This window comes from Pongo pygmaeus, chromosome 4 (assembly GCF_028885625.2).
Source record: "Pongo pygmaeus isolate AG05252 chromosome 4, NHGRI_mPonPyg2-v2.0_pri, whole genome shotgun sequence".
Classification (NCBI taxonomy): Eukaryota; Metazoa; Chordata; class Mammalia; order Primates; family Hominidae; genus Pongo; species Pongo pygmaeus.
In genome coordinates, this window is record NC_072377.2 from 34908305 (window position 1) to 34930167 (window position 21863).

A 21863-nucleotide genomic window follows, 5' to 3' on the forward strand; every position below is an offset into this window, starting at 1 on the left:
ATGAGCCAAGATTGCACCATTGCACTCCAGCCTGGGCAACAGAATGATACACTATCTTAAGAGACATCAACAACAACAACAAGGAATTCAGTATATCAAAAGGATATCTGCACTTGCACTATTTACAATTCACAATAGCAAAGATATGCAGTCAACCCAAGTGTCAATCAATGGACCAATAAATAGATAAAGAAAATGTGGTACCATATACACATTGGAATACTATTTGGCCATAAAAAGAATGAAATCCTGTCATTTGCAGCAACATAGATGGAACTGGGGGTTATTATGTTAAGTGAAATAAGACAGGCACAGAAAGACAGATGCCACATGTTCACAGTAATATGTGGGAGCCAAAAACACAAACAAACAAAAACAACAAAAACCTGATCTCAGCTGGGCGCGGTGGCTTACACCTGTAATCCCAACACTTTAGAAGATTGAGGCAGGTGGATCTTTTGAGGTCAGGAGTTCGAGACCAGCCTGACAAACATGGTGAAACTCTGTCTCTACTAAAAATACAAAATTAGCCAGGCTTGGTGGTTCATGACTGTAATCCCAGCTACTCAGGAGGCTGAGGCAGGAGAATCGCTTGAACCTGGGAGGCAGAGACGGCAGTGAGCCGAGATCGCGCCATTGCACTCCAGCCTGGGCAACAGAGCGAGACTCCGTCTCAAAAAAACAAAACAAAACCAAAAAAACTGATCTCATGAAGACAGAGAATAGAATGATAGATATTAGAGCATGGGACAGGTGTGTGGTGTGGGTGGGGGGGTGTGGATAAAGAGAGTAGAAACATATAGTTAGATCTACAAATGAATAAACCCCGCTATTAGATAGACTAGGGTGACTATAGTTAGCAACAATGTCTTGTCTACTGTAAAGAATGTAGAAGAGAGGACTTTAAATGTTACCCACACATGGAAATGATAAATATTCAAGGTGATGGATATCCCAAATGCTCTGACCTGAATTACAATCTATGCATGTAACAAATATTCACATGTACTCCATAATAAGTAAAATATTTTGTGTCAATAAAAAAATTTTTTTAACATATTTTTAAAAGGAAAAAATGACAGTGTGAAGTTTTTAACTTATTCTCTGTTTAGTGTAGTGCTTCTCAAACTTGGATGTGTACATGGAACCAGCTGGGGATCTTGTAAAGGCAGCTTTTGATTCAGTAGATTTGGAGTGGTGCCTGAGAGTCTGCATTTCTAACATGCTCCTGTTCCCCAGGCCACTCTTTGAGTTAACCAAGACTTAGGCTGTCAAAGTGTTATTTCAGCTACATCAGAATCTGGATAGTACCCTGGCCGGGCATGGTGGCTCACACCTGTAATCCCAGCACTTTGGAAGGCTGAGATGGGAGGATTGCTAGAGTCCAGGAATTCGAGAATCTGGTTAGTACCTGCTATCCCAGGTAGTGACCAGCATCCCAGTCACTGAGCTTGAGTTAGGAAGTAGATAAAAGGTTTTTATACTCTTCGCATCTCCACAGCTCCACTGCATTCTTGACCTATATAAATGAAGAGGTAGGCGGGTTTGGTGGCTCACATCTGTAACCCCAATTTGGGAGAATTGCTTGAGGCCAGGAATTTGAGACCAGGCTGGGCAACAGAGTGAGACCCCGTTTCTGTGAATTTTTTTTTTTTAAAGAAAGGAAAAAAAAACTCTCTTAATGGTATAAATATATTGGCATGTAGACTTTTGAATGACATTTCGTGTCTTTAAAAGGAAAGCCCACACTTTTTAATCCCTAACTCATTTTATGAGGCCAGCATCATCCTGATACCAAAGCCTGGCAGAGACACAACAAAAAAAGAGAATTTTAGAGCAATATCCCTGATGAACATCGATGTAAAAATCCTAAATAAAATACTGGCAAACTGAATCCAGCAGCACATCAAAAAGCTTATCCACCAAGTTCAAGTGAGCTTCATCCCTGGGATGCAAGGCTGGTTTAACATACACAAATCAATAAACGTAATCCATCATATAAACAGAACCAAGGACAAAAACCACATGATTATCTCAATAGATGCAGAAAAGGCCTTTGACAAAATCAACAGCCCTTCATGCTAAAAGCTCTCAATACATTAGGTATTGATGGGACGTATCTCAAAATAGTAAGAGCTATTTATGACAAACCCACAGCCAATATCATACTGAATGGGCAAAAACTGGAAGGATTCCCTTTGAAAACCGGCACAAGACAGGAATGCCCTCTCTCACCACTCCTATTCAACATAGTGTTGGAAGTTCTGGCCGGGGCAATTAGGCAGGAGAAGGAAATAAAGGGTATTCAATTAAGAAAAGAGGAAGTCAAATTGTCCCTGTTCGCAGATGACATGATTGTATATCTAGAAAACCCCATCGTCTCAGCCCAAAATCTCCTTAAGCTGATAAGCAACTTCAGCAAAGTCTCAGGATACAAAATCAATGTACAAAAATCACAAGCATTCTTATACACCAGTAACAGACAGCCAAATCATGAGTGAACTCCCATTCACAATTGCTTCAAAGAGAATAAAATACCTAGGAATCCAACTTACAAGGGATGTGATAGACCTCTTCAAGGAGAATTACAAACCACTGCTCAACGAAACAAAAGAGGACACAAACAAATGGAAGAACATTCCATGCTGATGGATAGGAAGAATCAATATCGTGAAAATGGCCATACTGCCCAAGGTAATTAACAGATTCATGGCCATCCCCATCAAGCTACCAATGACTTACTTCACAGAATTGGAAAAAAACTACTTTAAAGTTCATAAGGAACCAAAAAAGAGCCTGCATTGCCAAGTCAATCCTAAGCCAAAAGAGCAAAGCTGGAGGCATCACACTACCTGACTTCAAACTATACTACAAGGCTACAGTAACCAAAACAGCACGGTACTGGTACCAAAACAGAGATATAGTACCAATGGAACCGAACAGAGCCCTCAGAAATAATACCACACATCTACAACCATCTGATCTTGGACAAACCTGACAAAAACAAGAAATGGGGAAAGGATTCCCTATTTAATAAATGGTGCTGGGAAAACTGGCTAGCCATATGTAGAAAGCTGAAACTGGATTCCTTCCTTACACCCTATACAAAAATTAATTCAAGATGGATTAAAGACTTAAATGTTAGACCTAAAACCATAAAAACCCTAGAAGAAAACCTAGGCAATACCATTCAGGACATAGGCATGAGCAAGGACTTCGTGACTAAAACACCAAAAGCAATGGCAACAAAAGCCAAAATTGACAAATGGGATTAATTAAACTAAAGAGCTTCTGCACAGCAAAAGAAACTACCATAAGAGTGAACAGGCAACCTACAGAATGGGAAAAATTTTTTGCAATCTATGCTTCTGACAAAGGGCTAATATCCAGAATCTACAAAGAACTGAAGCAAATTTACAAGAAAAAAACAAACAGCCCCATCAAAAAGTGGGCAAAGGACATGAACAGACACTTCTCAAAAGAAGACATTTATGCAGCCAACAGACACATGAAAAAATGCTCATCATCACTGGCCATCAGAAAAATGCAGATCAAAACCATAGTGAGATACCATCTCACACCAGTTAGAATGGCAGTCATTAAAAAGTCAGGAAACAGGTGCTGGAGAGGATGTGGAGAAACACTATTGGTGGGACTGTAAACTAGTTCAACCATTGTGGAAGACAGTGTGGCGATTCCTCAAGGATCTAGAACTAGAAATACCATTTGACCCAGCCATCCCATTACTGGGTATATACCCAAAGGATTATAAATCATGCTGCTATAAAGTCACATGCACACGTATGTTTATTGCGGCACTATTCACAATAGTAAAGACTTGGAACCAACCCAAATGTCCATCAATGATAGACTGGATTAAGAAAATGTGGCACATATACACCATGGAATACTATGCAGCCATAAAAAAGGATGAGTTCATGTCCTTTGTAGGGACATGGATGAAGCTGGAAACCATCATTCTCAGCAAACTATTGCAAGGACAAAAAATCAAGCACCGCATGTTCTCACTTATAGGTGGGAATTGAACAATGAGAACACTTGGACACAGGAAGGGGAACATCACACACCGGGGTCTGTCGTGGGGTGGGGGGAGGGGGGAGGGATAGCATTAGGAGATATACCTAATGTAAATGATGAGTTAATGGGCACAGCACACCAACATGGCACATGTATACATATGTAACAAACCTGCACATTGTGCACATGTACCCTAGAACTTAAAGTATAATAAAAAAAATTAAAAAAGTAAAAGCTTATGTAGAGACAAAGCTGAAGGATGTTTCTAATTTGTTTTGCATTCACTCTTTTATATTCCTTCAAGTGCAGATTTCAGCTGATAATTAACCAAAAGAACTACCTCAGAGGGCTCATTGAGAAAGATCTAAACGTTTTACATCTGGACATTTAGGTTGTAATTCAAATTCTCATCTCTTAAATTTTCCAGAAGATAACAAGTCTTGGCTAGGATGTGGAGAAATTGGAGCTCTCATGAATTGCTGATAGAGATGTTAAATGGTGCAGCAGCTTTAGAAAACAGGTTAGCAGTTCCTCAGAAAGTTCAATGTAGTTGCCATATGGCTGAGCAATTCAACTTCTCGGTATGTACCCATTAGTAATGAAAAATGTGTCTACACTTGCTGAGACCAGCTCGGTCGTGGAGACCCTCACCCAGCAGCACTAGAGGAATTAAAGACACACACACAGAAATACAGAGTGTGGAGTGGGAAATTAGGGTTCTCACAGCCTTCAGAGCTGAGAGCCTCAAACAGAGATTTACCCACATATTTATTGACAGCAAGCCAGTCATAAGATTTACTAAAAGTATTCCTTATGGGAAATAAAGGGATGGGCTGAAATAAAGGGATGGGTCTGGCTGGTTATCTGCAGCAGGAACATGTCCTTAAGCCACAGATCCCTCATGCTGTTGTTTGTGGTTCAGGAATGCCTTTAAGCGGTTTTCCACCCTGGGTGGGCCAGGCGTTCCTTGCCCTCATTCCAGTAAACCCACAACCTTCAGCGTGGGTGTCATGGCCATCACGAAAATGTCACAGTGCTGCAGAGATTTTGTTTATGGCCAGTTTTGGGACCAGTTTGTGGCCAGATTTGGGGGCCTGTTCCCAACATGTCCTCCTTCTCTTTTTTCTTTTTTTTCAAAGAGATAAAAGCAAAGGCGGCATTATCACGGTGAATTACTTCTCCAAGGAGTCAGGTTTGCATCTGCAGACTATACAAAGACAACACAGATTAAAAGCACAGTCATCATTGAAATCACAGAGCTTTTAAGTGTTTTTATCCATTTTATTGGGTTATTAGCTCCTAATCTGTCTGCAGATCCTTCAAGCACTCCAGTTCCTGGCATTAAGGTCAGGTGTGCCTGGGATGCTTTAAATGTTTGTTCTTTTAGTTTTGCAATATCCAAAGACAAATTTGTAGAGTGTCCTTCTAGATGCTTTTTTATTCTTTCCCAAAATGTGTTCTTATTAACAGCTATTAATAGTGTCCACAAATCCTTATGTTTAGCTCCTACAGTGGGCCATATCATTTGAGGTTGAGGTGCCACTATACCGCCATGTTTCCAGATAATAGGAACTTTTGCCATGTTCCTTATCATTTCTACCATCTGACCATTTTGTTCAGACCAACTGAACATAGTGTGGCCATGGCACACAGACTGAGAGGTGCAGTTCAAGCTAAACATCTCCTTAGGGGACCAATCAATAATGATTCCACAGGAATCATTGCGCAGCACCTCTGCCTGTTCTGCAATGCAATCTTCCCAAACAGGTACGTTCATTATTTCTGGCCAGGTCCAATTCTGCTTACAAATAGGTTTTTGAGGGCAGTGTGCCTCAATTATAGGAGCAGATTTATAATGATAAATACTGAGATCAGAAAGCATGTGTAACTATGTCATAGATCGATTATATCCAGGCATTATTGCCAGCCAAGATTGATAAATATGCCCAGTAAGTATAATTGTTCTCTGTGTCAGCCCTTGCTAAAGGAATACTCAAGGCAATGGTGATCACCACAATCACAGCTACCATTAAATTACTCATTGTGACTGGTTGTCCCGCTTTCCTCCGGTTTTCTTCCGCCATCTGTGACAGCTTCTTGATCTGTCCCCAAATAGGTGGCTGTGTTCAATGGGTGTTGCTCATGACAGTTGGGGTCCTCCTCAGCATCAGTCTTGACATGGCTGCAACCGGGGGGTCCTCGGGATCCTCCCGGTATCTCTTCCTCGGCATCTGGCTCATGATAAGGTTTCAGGTATCTTGATGGTATCCAAATTGGCTGCTGGTTCTGGCCTAGAGAAACATAAGCATAACCTCTACCCCAAGTTATTATTTTACCTATTTCCCAAGTTTTTGTTATTGGATTTCTCCACCAAACCAGTTGTTCTGCTTCTGTCTTTGCAGCTGGTTTCTGTAGATGCTGTTCAGCTGCTGACAGCATCTGGCCTTTAGGCAGGCTCAAAAAATTTAAAGTCAATAATAGGAGATTCAGTTGCATATGTAGTGTTCCGTACTCCCTGTTTTCCCCCCTCAGCTTTTGCAACTGCTGTTTCAAGGAGAGATTCATTCTTTCCCCTATGGCTTGTCCTTGAGAATTATATGGGATACCAGTAATGTGTTTAATATTCCATACAGAGAAAAATGTAGCTAGAGCTTAGCTAGTATAGCCTGGGGCATTATCTATTTCAATAGAAGCTGGAATGCCCATTACCGCAAAACACTGCAAAAGGTGACGTTTAACACAGGCAGAAGTCTCTCCTGATTGGCATGTAGCCCAGACAAAGTGAGAAAAGGTATCCACACATACATGTATATAAGCTAGTCTCCCAAATGAGGGAACATGTGTGACATCCATTTGCTAAAGAGAATTAGGTTCCAATCCTTGAGGATTAACTCCTCCTGGAAAAGATGAGGAATGCACCATTTGGCAAGCTGGGCATCGCTGGATAATAGCTTTAGCTTCTTTCAGCATTTTCAATTAATTGTGTGGAATGAACCACGTATGAAGAATCAGAAATCACATTAATATGCATATTAAAAGCAGTCAATACCTCAATTACAGCTACAAGCTCTGCTTTTTGAGCTGAAGTATGGGGTGTCTGGAAAACTTTATCTTTTGAGCCAGAATAAGAAGCTTTACCATTACTAGACCCATCTGTAAAGACATTTTCAGCACCTTCAATTGGTTTAAATTTAGTTATTCTAGGGAGGATCCAATTAGTTAATTTCAAAAATTGAAACAATTTCGTTTAGGAAAATGATTATCGAGAATACCCACAAAGTCAGCTAAATGGGTTTGCCAAGTAAGACTATTTATATAAGCTTGCTGTATTTGTGCCTTCGTGAGAGGGACAGTAATTTTTCCAGGATCATATCCATGTAATTTAACAATCTGAGTTCTCCCATTTTCTATCATAGCAGTGATTTGATCCAAATAAGGAGTTAGAGTCCATGAATTAGTATGTGGAAGAAAAAGCCATTCTACTAAGTCCTGCTCACGGACAATAACACCAGTAGGTGAATGCTGAGTTGGAAAAATTAGCAAGTCTAGAGGCTTCTCTGGATCTATTTATCACTATTTATTTATCTATTTATCTCTATTTATGGATCTATTTATCTCTATTTATTTGAGCTTTGTGGACTTGCTTTTCGATTAGCTGCAGCTCTGCCTCAGCTTCTTTTGTTAATTGCCGAGGGCTAGTGAGACAAGGATCTCCTCTAAGAATAGAAAATAGATTACTCATGGCATAGGTAGGAATGACTAGAGCAGGTCGTATCCAATTAATGTCCCCTAGTAATTTTTGAAAGTCATTTAATGTTTTCAATTGATCCCTACCTATGGCTACTTTCTGTGGCACAATTGTAGTGTCATTTACTAAAGTCCCCATAGGTTGTATAACTGAATTAATGGCTCCATAAATCAGTTAACATTCTCCATTTACCTGATTTTTTCTTAACAACAAAGACTGGAGAATTCCAGGGGAAAAATGTTGGAGCTATGTGGCCTTTTTCTAGTTGTTCATTAAGGAAGTCCTCTAAAGCCTCCAGTTTCTCTTAGCGGCCATTGTTCTATCCAAATTGGCTTATCTGTTAACCATTTTAAAGGTATAGGTTCTGGAGGCTTAACAATGGCCAGCATCAAAAATAATATCCTAATCCTTGGCAGGAACTTTGTCTTTCTGCTTGAAGTGGTTCCTTCAAACCTTGCAAATTTTTTCCTAGTCCCATACCAGGGACATACCCTGTTTCATGCATCATATGTTGACTTTGAGGGCTATATAATTGTTCTGGAATCAGAACTTGTACTCCCCATTGTTGTAATAAATCTCTTCCCCATAAATTTATAGGTACAGAAGTTATAATTGGTTGAATAGTCCCAGGTTGTCCATCGGGCCCTTCACAATGCAAAATATAACCACTTTGATATACTTCAGGGGCTTTACCAACTCCAACTATGTTAAATTGAGCGGGTTGAATTGCCCATGTGGATGGCCAGTGCTGTAGAGAAATGATTGAAATGTCCAGCCCTGTATCTACCAAACTTTTAAATTTCTTTCCCTGAATAGTTATTTCACAGGTAGGGTGTTTATCAGTAATTTTATTCACCCAATAAGCTGCTTTGCCTTGTTTATTTGTGCTTCCAAATCCTCTTCCACTTTTCCCCGTTCCCACATATAGCACAATCAGGAGCTGTGCTATACGCTTTCCTGGCTCTGCTTTCCAGGGAACAGAAGTAGATATAACAATTTGAGTTTCCCCATTGTAATCAGAATCAATGACTCCTGTTTGTATTTGTACCCCTTTTAAATTTAAACTAGACCTTCCTAGAAGTAATCCTATCATCCCCGCTGGCAAGGGTCCACAGACTCCTGTTGGGACCTTTTGCGGGGTTCCCCAGGTAGAAGGCTCACAGCTTTTGTGCAGCATACATCTGTGGCACTACCGTCTGTGGCAGGGGACAGACATTGTACAGGGGTGAGGGAATGGCCTAAGCCAGAAATGCCCTGGTTTGGAACGGGACCCGGGACGGGCCCCTCATGGCATTTCCCAAATTTAAAAGGAAAAGGCTCAAATGTAGCTATAATATTTCCCTGTTGATCTGGGGGTGTATCCTAACAGGGAACTGCCAAGCCTCTAAATCACCCTCTTGTCTGGCTTGCTGAATTCCTGCCTGAGTAGAACTGAGAGTGGTCACTCGAGGTGCTGCTCGAACAGTCACTGGGGCTACTACTTTTTGCCCAGTGTCCTCTGGAAAAGAAAAATCTGGAGGGTCAGGCCGCTCTTTTTCTTCAAAATAAGGAGGGGGTGCAGAAGGGTAGGGATGAACTTCTTCCTCCTTTGCCACTTTAGCTTTAGCTGGCAAACAAACCTGCTCTGTTACTTCTTCTGTTACTTCATTATACTCTCCTTCCTCCTCATCATTTGTGAAAAGGTTCCAAGGTGGAACGAACCAGAACTTGTCCAGTTGTTACCCTGATGCTTCCGAGCTCCCCTTCCTACTCACCATGGGGATTGCTTACAAGAGTACTTGGGTGTCCTCCAGCTTGGTTCCACGTTTTCCAACCGTCATTCTGGTGACCCTTTGACCTGGGTTCGAGCCTCCACGGCACCACTTGCCAAGACAAGCTCAGTAGTGGAGACCCTAACCCAGCGGTGCTAGAGGAATTAAAGACACACACACAGAAATACAGAGTGTGGAGTGGGAAATCAGGGGTCTCACAGCCTTCAGAGCTGAGAGCCTCAAACAGAGATTTACCTACATATTTATTGACAGCAAGCCAGTCATAAGATTTACTAAAAGTATTCCTTATGGGAAATAAAGGGATGGGCCGAAACAAAGGGATGGGCTCTTGCTAGTTATCTGCAGCAGGAACATGTCCTTAAGCCACAGATCGCTCATGCTATTGTTTGTGGTTCAGGAACGTCTTTAAGTGGTTTTCCGCCCTGGGTGGGCCAGGTGTTCCTTGCCTTCATTCCAGTATACCCACAACCTTCAGCATGGGCGTCATGGCCATCACGAACATGTCACAGTGCTGCAGAGATTTTATCAGTTTTGGGGCCAGTTTATGGCCAGATTTGGGGGCCTGTTCCCAACAGCCATATGACTCAGCAATTCTGCTCCTCAGTATGTACCCATTAGTATTGAAAAATGTGTCTACACAACGACTCGTACATGAATGGTGGGGCACGATAGTAATCCCCAGTAAAAACAACTGAAATGTCCAACAGACAATGAATAGATAAACAAAATGCAGCATATCCATACAATTTATTATTAAGGAAGGAAGGAAGTACTAATGTATACTGCAACATGGATGAACCTTGAAAACATGCTAAATGAGAGAAGCCAGACACAAAGGACCACGTATTATACGATCCCATCTTTAAAAGGAAATGTGCAGAGTAGGCAAATCCATAGAAACTGGAAGTAGATTTGTGGTTTCCTGGGAGTTGGGGAAGTAGGGAAATGGGGAGTGACTGCTAATGGATACAGGGAGTTTTTTGGGGAGGAGGTGACGAAAATATTCTAGAATTAGATAATGATGTTGTTGCCAGCTTTGTGAATATACTAAAAGCAACTTAATTGTGCATTTTTAAAATGGTGATTTTTATGGTTTGTGGATTATAACTCAATAAAAAGATTAAATTCTCATTTTATTTTGTTTTTTGGTCTTTGTTTAATTTGTTTTTATAGAATTATGTTTTTAGTATATACGTTGCCTTTAATATTGCCTTTAATGGTTTATTACAGGGTTTCTTAACCTGGGTACTACTGTTTTTTTTTGTTTTTTTTTTTTTTTTTGAGACAGGGTCTCACTGTCACCCAGGCTAGAGTGCAGTGGTGGTGTGATCACAGCTCACTGTAGCCTCTACCTCCCAGGCTCGTGCTATCCTCCCGCCTTAGCCTCCCGAGTAGTTGGGGCTATAAGCATGTGCTACCACACCTGGCTAATTTTTTAAATTTTTTTGTAAAGACAGGATTTGGCCATGTTGTTCAGGCTGGTCTTGAACTCCTGGGCTCAAGCAATCTTCCTTCCTCCACCTGCCAAAGTGCTAAGGTTGCAGGTGTGAGCCACCACACCTAGCCCACTACTGATATTTTGGTTTGGATAGATAATTCATAGTTGTGGGGACCTGTCTTGTGCATTATAGAGATGGTCAGCAGCATCTCTGGCCTCTGCAGATTAGATGCCAATAGAATCTCCCTCCTCTCCTTCTTTCCTAGTCCATGATAAAAAATGTCTCCAGACATTGCCAAATGTTCCAAGGACGGGGTGCAAAAGCACCCCCAGTTGAAACCATTGGTTCTCTTTAGTCTTCCTGCTAAAAGCCGAGCTCCATAAAGGCAGGAACTTTGTTTTATTCATTATTGTTTCCTTAGAACCATGTCTCACACATAGATACCCTAATATTATAGTAAATATATCAATGAATACTTCTGGCTATAGAAGTAGCAGTACTTGTAAAAATATATAACTATAGAAATATCAAAATGATACCATACTTGAGTTAATTCCAATGCCTTAGAATTAACATTGTTAAGAATACCATGTTTGGCTGGGCATGGTGGCTCACGCCTGTAATCCCAGCACTTTGGGAGGCCGAGACAGGTGGATCACTTGAGGTCAGGAGTTCGAGACCAGCCTAGCCAACATGGTGAAACCCTGTCTCTGCAAAAACACAAAAATTAGCCAGGCATGGTGGCACATGCCTGTAATCCCGGCTACTTGGGAGGCTGAGGCACGAGAATCGCTTGAACTCAAGAAGTGGAAGTTGCAGTGAGCCAAGATTGAGTCACTACACTCTAGCCTGGGCGACAGAGCAAGACTGCATCTCAAAAAAGAAAAAAACTATGTTTAAAGAGGACAATTAAGTTTTATCAACTTACTGCCCTGGCCCTCTACCCCATCCTAATCTGTAGGCTCTCTTTATTTAGAGAGAGTTGCCAGCTATCCAGGACACAGGCCATCAGAGGCCACCAGTCATGCTCTTAATGAGTCATGTGCTGGCCTTGGGCACCATCTGCTTCCTAAGCCTGAGATGACCCCACAGATGCCTGCCTGCCATCTAGATGGAGCGGCCCCAGCTCGTGAGGATGCTGACATTTATCAGTCACTGCATACATAAGAAGGGAAATCTACTCACCATCATCTACATATCAGGTTCTGTCACTGACTGGTCATGTTTTTCTACCCAACAGAACCTAACTTTCCACTTGAGTATCTTATTCAAAGTTGGCTGTGCTTCTGGTTCACATTCCGAGGCTAAATGTTAATGGCTTGCTGCTGCCAAACCCTGCTTTGGGGATGATCACTTCCGTGAGAGGTGCCAAAACGTTAGCTGCTCAAGTGTGGGCGTTAGACAAGGCTGGTCTTGGATGGCTTATTGTGGTTTGCTACTTGTCTACAACTTTGTTCCGAAGTTTCCATTCAATGGAAACACACATAGCTTTTGCCCCTCCCTTCCCCTCTCTTCGTTTTTTAAGTAGTGGTGGTTCTGATTTAACTTCTCCTACTTCTCCTTTCTGAACATTGAAACAATCCCTTTTATCAAGCAACATGTCACAGGCTCTGTGCCATGCTTTGTGTTGGTGAGGATACAATAATTGGTGGCATGTTTTGAGTGTTTATTTCACGCTTCACCCTTTATGAAGTGCTTTTACACATAATTCTTGTATTCGTCACAACCCATTTTACTCATGTGGAAACTGAGATAGAGCCTAATAAGTAAGGAAGCATAGATTCAAACCCAGATAGTCTGAGCCCTTAAGGTTACCAGCACTACCTCCTTAATATCCTGCTTCTTGTTATACTTTACCATCTGTCTAGATGTTTTTGTCCCTCTTCTAAGCTTTGATAAAGCTATAAGCTTGGAAGCTTTAATTTTTCAAAATCACAGACGTTAGGAATGAGAACCAGAGACCCTGAAGTTAAAACATTAAGAAGACTTGATATCCAAATTAGATACAGAAAAGAAGTTCATAGTGTGGTTTTCCCACCCTGTTCTTCTGTACATTGGTGTTTATTCCACTCCTGATTAATAACTGCTTCTAGGCATAGGGTCGGGGAATGAGACAAAAGGAGGCAGGGCTCCTATTTCTAGGAGCTTCCTTTCTCTCTGAGGGGAAAAAACTGAGTGAGCCTGCTCTTTCAGTTGGTTGTTTGAGTGTAAGATAGCCAGATTGAATACATAAGTGCTTTCATAATACACAGGAGATGAGTTGTTAGGGAACTGCCAACAAAGTCATTTCGTTGTCTGATTTGTGCCTATTTCTTCTGCATTTGCACACCTTTCATAAAAACAGGACAAAGCTAAAAGAGTACACTGACCATTTTGGTTTTCTTTTATGTGATAACTCATTGAGCAAACTCTTTCAGGTTATAGATGCTACGTTCCAAGTTAAGTAGTAAAATGATTTTCTGACTAAAATTATGGCAATGATTCATTACTTTATTATATAAAAAGTAAGATATTTTAAAGAGTTAGAGCAAGCAATAGAGATCAAAATGACTTTCTTGATAGTTATTCTTTCTTATTTTGCATTTTTTTTCTAAACCTAGCCTGCACATTTTTTAATAGTAGAATATGGTACAAGGTATTATATATATAACACGTATAGTGTGTATATGGGTGGGGGTGTGTGTGTATATATATATAGTATATAGTATAAAATATTTAGTAAATTTTATTTTACTTCTAATTCATTACTGAAGAACCCTCGTTATTACACAGGATATGCCCACAGAACTTATTGAGAATTTCCCCATTGTAGACCACAATTCTAGCATATACTTCAATGAGTAATATGTCAGTGACTCTGATAAAATTAAGTAATTCCGTTAGAGTCTGCATCAGGTGGAATGAATGAAACCTCAGCATGATGGGAGGGTTCAGGAGCTGATACATTTTTGTATTTTCTGAGAGTCTTAATTACATTTTACAAATTACATGGATGGTTGGGTTGGTAAGAAGTATGTGAATTTTGATGGCTTTTTAATTTTGTTTTTGTAGCAGTTGTTTGTATCCATGTATGTTGGTGCCCATATGTATTGTTTGGGGTTTGGTTATTCTCTCAAAACCAAGTTTACCGTAAAAAGTTTGAATTTTAGTATTTCTTTATTGAGTAGTGGGACAGTCTAGACTGTGTGCTGGCTCTTACTAAAGTCATTTGTTTTTCTTACCCATGGAGAGGTGTATTCTTGAACCCTTTAAACGGGTCTCTACTTTGGCCTAAGACCATATTAGAAAACTGTTTTGAAGTCACTTATTATATGCCATATAATTAAAACGTTATATGGTATATTCTCCCATTACATTTTAGCCACAATGCCCATATATTAAATAAGCAAACAAACTATATGTGGCAATTAAAACTTTTTTTAAAAAGCCTGAATTGGCTCTTAGAAATATTTAATCAAATAATATCCACTAGAACTTAACAGTTCATCCTGTGGATCATCACACACAAAATACCCAACCCTGCTGTAATTCAGGGTCCTAGCAGGAATAGGTAGCATCAAATAGGATAATTGATGACAGCTTAAGAAAGGAACTATTTACAAATATGTGACCAGATTAAAGGGAAACCAGTAAGGTTGGGAATGCTGCCCAGGATTCTAGCAAGAGTGAGAATCTATTTCTACTCTTGACCTAAAGGGGCAAGGAGGGAGAGCTGCAGCTGTGGCTTTGGGAGAGCCGGCCTGCAGAGCTGTGGCCTTCACAGAGGAAGGCAGCCACTGCCGGGGTATGGCCAGGGAAGGAGGGGAGGAGATGATGCCCTGAACCCTATCGTCATTCTCACTGGGCAAGCCCAACCAGAAGCCAAAGCACAGGGCAGCCCATTGGATGCAGTTCATTAGGGGACTGCCTCTGGGCAGAGAGCAGACCTGGAGGGGCAGAGAGAATGCAGAGCACTAGTGACTATCTCCCCAAGAGCAGACTCACAGACTGTGTTTCCTGGCTTTGCTTCCATTTCCCAGAAGTGCATACCCAGTGAGAGGAACGATGATACACAGTGGAGCTCCTTGTCTGGAGAAATGAATCATATGCTTCTAGCTAAAATGATCAGTTTTTCCCTTTCCTGCTTTTCTTTTTTTTTTTTTTTTTTTTTGAGACGGAGTCTCTCTCTGTCACCCAGGCTAGAGTGCAGTGGTGCAATCTTGGCTCACTGCAAGCTCTGCCTCCCAGGTTCACACCATTCTCCTCTCTCAGCCTCCCGAGTAGCTGGGACTACAGGCGCCCACCACCACACCCGGCTAATTTTTTTATATTTTTAGTACAGACAGGGTTTCACTGTCTTAGCCAGAGTGGTCTCAATCTCCTGACCTCGTGATCTGCCCGCCGTGCCCGCCGCGGCCTCCCAAAGTGCTAGGATTACAGGCGTGAGCCACTGCGCCCGGCCCCTTTCCTGCTTTTCAAGATCATTCCTATGCCTGTGTGTTTTAGAAAGCAGAGCAGAAGCTTTTGTGGGACATCAGAACACAACAGACACCTGGATGTTAGAGTTTTCTTGCAGAAACACCTTCAAATAATGTTTAACTGAATCACATGAACTAGCAATGGTTTTACTAGCAAAAAATATATTATCAGATGCATGCAGTGTAAAATGAAAGCCAAGACTATCTATCCTTATAGAATGAGCTGTTTCTAGTTATTTATATTTGTTTGTACTTTGTCCATTTTATCTGTAAGAGCAGTAAGTGATGCAGCTTTAGGTAAAATACATGAAGGGAAAATAATGAATTTGGAAAATTCTGTCATTCTATTTTCTCAGCAGGACACAAGCATTCTGCAGGATAATAGTTGGAAAGTCACCAGAATAGAGAAAAAAAGTCACTTATTGATCTAAACTCTCAATGGGAGAGGGAGGACAAAATAAAATCTCTCGCTATCACACAATTTATTAAAGCATATGCAATGAAGCTTTAACTAACTGGATCCCTTAAAATGTATTTCAGCGATCAAATATATAAATTTAGGTTGATATCAGGGATTTTCTTTTAAAAAGTTATATCTAAGAAAATTATATTGTGGGATTGGAAATTGAGCGCAGCTTCCTAACACCTCACTTCTGCCTTGTATTGATCGTGGGCCTTCCAAGTGATGATCCTGAAACTCTGCATTTCCCAAATCATTTGTAGAATATCATAACACATTCGTCAGACTGCATTTACCAATGTACAGGAGGGCCTACAATAATGCTTCACTGTCAGATGGTCTGCAGTTCCAACCACCCATAATAGACTATGTAATCCAGAGGTAATCCAAGAAGCCTCAGAGTAAAAAAAAATAAAAATATCACATAGGGTAGGGGGTTAGTAACTAAAAGGGGCACATGGAGAACTTCTGGGGTGCTAGCAGGAGGGTTTTGGGGTCTCTGACCACATTCTGTTTCTTGATTAGTATGAAGGCAAAATATTTCAGTTGTGAAAATTTAGCAAGCTATACAATTATATGTGTAGCTTTCTTTACATGTTGTATTTCAATCAAAAATTAAATATAGATAAGTATAATTGATTGATTGATTGGTTTGAGTGTGTGTATATGCACATGGGCAGTAGACACTTCCTGGTATGTTTATCTTTAGAATGGGATATGGCTACTCTCTTATTTAGATACTTTTGATTTAGTTTTCCTCTTGTCGTAGGAGATGGCATAGTGAACAGCTTAGAAACAAACACAAAGACATTAAGAAGCTAAATATTAATCAATTTTAGGGCTTAGTAATCCAGGGGCATTTCAATTAGTATCCCTAAACATGCAATTCAATAATTGAGGAGACTCCATATTCCCAAGGGCAATTAATTATGTTACATGCACTATTACTAAGGCTGGGAAGCTTTTAGAAACCTTTCACCAAGATTAATAAAAGACTTATTGCTTCAAGGTGAACTTATTGTAAAATGAAGCTATTCCAGCAATGTTGAGAAGTGGAGGAATTATTGCACTGCCAATATAGTTTGGTTAAGCTATATTGAATCAGGAATTCCATTTAAAGAAGTCACTATGGCCAGGCATGGTGGCTCACGCCTGTAATCCCAGTACTTTGGGAGACTGAGGTGGGTGGATCACCTGAGGTCAGGAGTTTGAGACCAGCCTGGCTAACATGGTGAAACCCTGTCTCTACTAAAAATACAAAAATCAACTTGGTGTGGTGGCACATGCCTGTAATCCCAGCTATTCGGTAGGCTGAGGCAGGAGAATCACTTGAACCTGGGAGGCGGAGGTTGCAGTGAGCCAAGATCATGCCACTGCACTCCAGCCTAGGCAACAGAATGAGACTCCATCTCAAAAAATATTCAAGAAAAAAAAAGTCACTACACTCCCAAATCATTGTTTGCAAAGTTTTATTGTAATGTGAAATCACTTATAAAATAAATTTTGACTGTAAATAGATATTACACCTAGATTGCTGCACAAATACAGAAATAGTTGCTGTGAGTAGAGCCAGGTAAGCTAAAATAATTAAACGTTAGAGCCAAGGGAACCATTAGAAATTATTTGACTTGATCCGCAGCCTTTACAATGGAGGAAATTTAGGCACAGAAAGGTTAAAATGACTTCCCAAAACACACAGATAATTACGTTATGGCTGATTTGCAACTAGTACTGAAGTATTCCTATTTGTTGATATGTCCCTCTCACTCAGCCAGGTTATTAAGAGAAGAGGTCTGGAATCAGACCAACTTGGGTTTAAATATCAGCTATTGGACTTTCTAGTTGAATGTTACCCTGGATTTCAATGACAGATCCTTCCCAGTGAGAAAATATTATTTGGGCATTAATTCAGAGGTACAGACACTAAGGGACTTCATGAGAGGTATTCTGGGGGCACATCCCTAAAACAGGACTGACTCAGGAGAAGAACTAGAAGGCTCATTAACCTCTCTACAGGATGGCAACTGAGAGGAGGGAAACCTGCCCAAATTTTGCAGCCATCTTGGCCTCTGGACCTGACCGCCCAGTGGAATTGTGCTTTGCTTCTTTCTGCATGCAAAAGTGCCCTTCATCCCGGGATCTGGAGGGATGATTGAATTGGCATTTGGATGTTATCCCTTCTTCTAGTGCCCAATCTAAACATGCTGATCATGGTTTATGCTCCCAAGTTTCACTGAGTTCTGGAGTCTTAATAGTGGGCTTTCTCTAATGCTGTTTGTGCCAGAGTATAGACACTTGCCATCTAATGGAGAAAGTAATAGAACTCACCTTAAAGAGCTGTCATAGGAATGAAAAACAATGCATAAAAGTGTGTAGTCAGATGCCTTGACCCACATTAGACACTTATCAAATATTGCATGCAACTATTGTTACTCAGATACAACGCAACAGTGGGCATTGAGTTGTCCAAGAACCTTGGCCACTGTTTGACTTAGACAAGATTTTCTTTTTAGAGCATATCACTTTAAAATGGTGAAACAGCTGTGGTGAAAACACTAGACAGTAGGAAAACATTGATAAAGACATATTACTTAGAAATTCAACCTAGTTGGGACTTTCTGATTTGTTTCATCAAGAGACAAATATATGGCTGAATCTTACTTTTTTCAAGCCTCGTCTTTGGGGTTGGAAGATCAAACTCCTGCTCTATCCCTTAACTAAAGCTGTGAGTGAGCTAATTATCAGACCATCCTGAATCTCTGTTTCCTCCTCTTTAAAATGAGATTGATAATAATGCCTAGTCAGTGGGTGCTTGTAGAGCTCAAGGAAGAGAAAGTTTACATGAAATGGCGGGGGGCGGGGGGGGATACTTTGTTGGAGATGAACATTAAAGAGTAGAAATCTCAAGGAGATTGTGTTTACTTCTCTTTCCAGTTTCCATCTTGCTGCTGCAAAAGGACACGTGGAATGCCTCAGGGTCATGGTTACACATGGTGTGGATGTGACAGCCCAAGATACTACCGGTATGTGGTTTTTAGTCTCTTAAGTCAGCAGGCCAGCACTAGATTAGGTATCAAAAAGTGATACACATTCATTATGGAAAATTTAAGGCCAGGTGCAGTAGTAACTCATCCTGTAATTACAGCACTCTGGGAGGCTGAGGTGTGTGGATCACTTGAGGCCAGGAGTTCAAGGCCAGACTGGCCAACATGGTTAAACCCCATCTCTACTAAAAATACAAAAAAATTTAGCCAGGCATGGTGGCATGCACCTGTAATCCCAGCTACTCAGGAGGCTGAGGCACGAGAATCACTGGAATCCTGGAGGCGGAGGTTGCAGTGAGCCGAGATTGTGCCACTGCACTCCAGCCTGGGCAACAGAGCGAGACTCTGTCTCAAAAAAAAAAAAAAAAAAAAAAAATTAGAGTCTACAGATAAAATTTAGAGTCCAAAAGAAGAAAAGAGAATCACCTCCAATAGCTAGACTCTGACATGGTTTTGTTATGTAGCCATACTTCTGTGTTTTCATCTTTCATTTGTTTAGTCAACTAGGGACTGTATGCTTCTTATCCTCATTTTTTATATTATTTTCTAAGATTACATGTACAGACCAAGCAATAGTCCCTAATTTTTGTTTTCATGAATCATAGTATGAGGTGGTGGTGAGTTACTCAGGAGCTCATTTCATCAACTGAGATAGGCTCTGTAGATGGAAGCCTTGAACTTCATCTGGACCAGCTGCCCACGATTCTCACCCCTTGCTGTACTTCAGGGCATCTAGTTCACCTGGGAACTTGAAGGAAGGGAAAAGAGAAGAATAAACAGTACACACACACACACAGACACACACACACAAATATATATACCTACACTTTACCCTCTGAGATTCAGATTCCATTGTCTGGTTGTTGCCAGTCAACTGGTATTTTTTTAAAGCTCCCTGGGTGATTCTAATGTGAAGCCAGTGTTGACAAATGATGAACAAGGCAAATGGAGAGAAAAGGTAGCGTAGTCTTATCTTGTATAAAACACTATCCTATAAGAAAGAGCCCCTGGGGTCTCCAGCCTGGGATTCTGCCCCTGCTGGCCACCCCAAAAGACCGAAGCAACCACTGATGGCTTTTCATTTTTCTATTGTACTTGAGAATTTTTGGCTTCTAGTAGGTTTTTATTAGTGTTTACTGGGATACAAAATTAGCCTAACTCCATTGCCTTTATCTGGGCTTTTCGTGAATCCGTAATGGATCCCTTTCTTTTCTACTACCCCCAAAATTGGCCTCTTCAGACTAGTCATCTTGGGGGATCAGCCAGGTATTGCAGGAATGCTATTATTACTCAAAATATGGTTGGGAACAGGTTTAGAATTGTTTTCATTGTGTGAGGACTTAAAAAAAAGAATCTCAGTGGTTGGGAATCTTTATCCTTTGAGAATAGGTTTTTTTTTTTAGGGAAAACCTAAGAGCCCTAAAAAAATTTGGTGTCAAGTCAGGTGAATGATGTTTCAAACTGGTAAAACCATTTTTGGTCAAAAATAGGGAGTGATTGAAATAACAGAATGATTTTTCTGAGCAGTTCCACAGAAAGTTCCAAAAATATTTTGAGAAATGGCAACACCAATATAGGGGGATAAATGGTTTTCTTAAGTGACTACCTTGAGGGAAATACTAATTTATGTTTTTCCAATTAAAGTCATCTTTAATCTCAAGACTCAATTATTGTGTTTGTTTTTAAAGTTCGTTGTCATTGCTCTTAAAGTTATGCCATAAAACCACATGGTGCAGTATGATTTGCTAAAATACCCCTAATAAGATGTATGTCCTCTTAAGTAGGGGAAGTTTCCCTCTAAGAAACCCATAATCTGAAAGCATTAGCTCAGAGTGAATAAACTGGTGCTGTCACTTAGTTTTGTTTCATTGTACTTGATGTTAAGAAATAGATTAGACAGGACTGTAGTTATTTTCAGCATAACCAAAATCTTCCCTCACCTCTTTTTATTGTAGGGAAAAATAAGTTGGTTTTTTTTGTGTGTTTTTTTGTTTGTTTGTTTTTGTTTTTGAGACGGAGTCTTGCTCTGTTGCCCAGGCTGGAGTACACTGGCACGATCTCTGCTCACTGCAACCTCTGCATCTCAGGTTCAAGTGACTCTCCTGCCTCAGCCTTCTGAGTAGCTCAGATTACAGGCACCCACCACCATGCCCGGCTAATTTTTGTATTTTTAGTAGAGGCAGGGTTTCACCATCTTGGCCAAGCTGGTCTTGAACTCCTAACCTCAGGTGATCCACCCGCCTCGGCCTCCCAAAGTGCTGGGATTACAGGCGTAAGCCACCATGCCCGGCCAGAAGTTTCTTTTTTTAATACATGCCCATTGTAGAAAAGTTGAGAAATATAGTAAACTATAAAGAAGAAGATAACTCAAGTTCCTACTCCTATCAGAAAGAAAAAAACAATTTCTATTTTGTTGTATTTCCTTCCAGATTGTCCCAATACATTTTTGCATGCCTGAGATCACATTATATCATAAATTCTATATCCTGCATTTTAATTTATTAAATATCCCGCCAGTTTCATTTCCCCCATTAAAGGCTCTTAAGAAGCATAGTTCTTGGTGGCCTCATAATACCCTGTGGGTAGAGCTCGTATTTACCACCAGAGCCCTAACCCAGTTCCTGAGAGGCTGGTGCAGTGCTGGGCAGGAAGACCTGGATGCCCCAAGGCAGTGCCCACTTCGTGCAGACTGAGATGGTACCACTGTCTAAGAAGCAACACTGGAGGGAGTGCTGTGGACACAGCCTGGATATTTCCCAGGATTTGTTAGTGGGAACCAATTGAAATTGGTGGAATCCACAGCACTTTGGGGCCACAGGACATCGTCCAAACATTCCATGGGTTGAAGATGTCTCAGAGCTCCCGTCACTTCCTTCTCACCTGATATTTTTAGCCATGATTCCAG

General features: G+C 40.8%; 1 protein-coding gene across 14 annotated transcripts in view; it reads left to right on the forward strand.

The window, feature by feature from the left end:
• Positions 1-21863, forward strand: part of RAI14 (retinoic acid induced 14) — a 176587-nt gene that overhangs the window by 121399 nt on the left and 33325 nt on the right. For all 14 annotated transcript variants that reach the window (XM_054487014.2, XM_054487002.2, XM_063664712.1 and 11 more), the window contains one exon: positions 18849-18937. In XM_054487014.2, coding sequence (XP_054342989.1) covers positions 18849-18937 — 89 coding nt within the window. The remainder of the gene's footprint in view (positions 1-18848; positions 18938-21863) is intronic.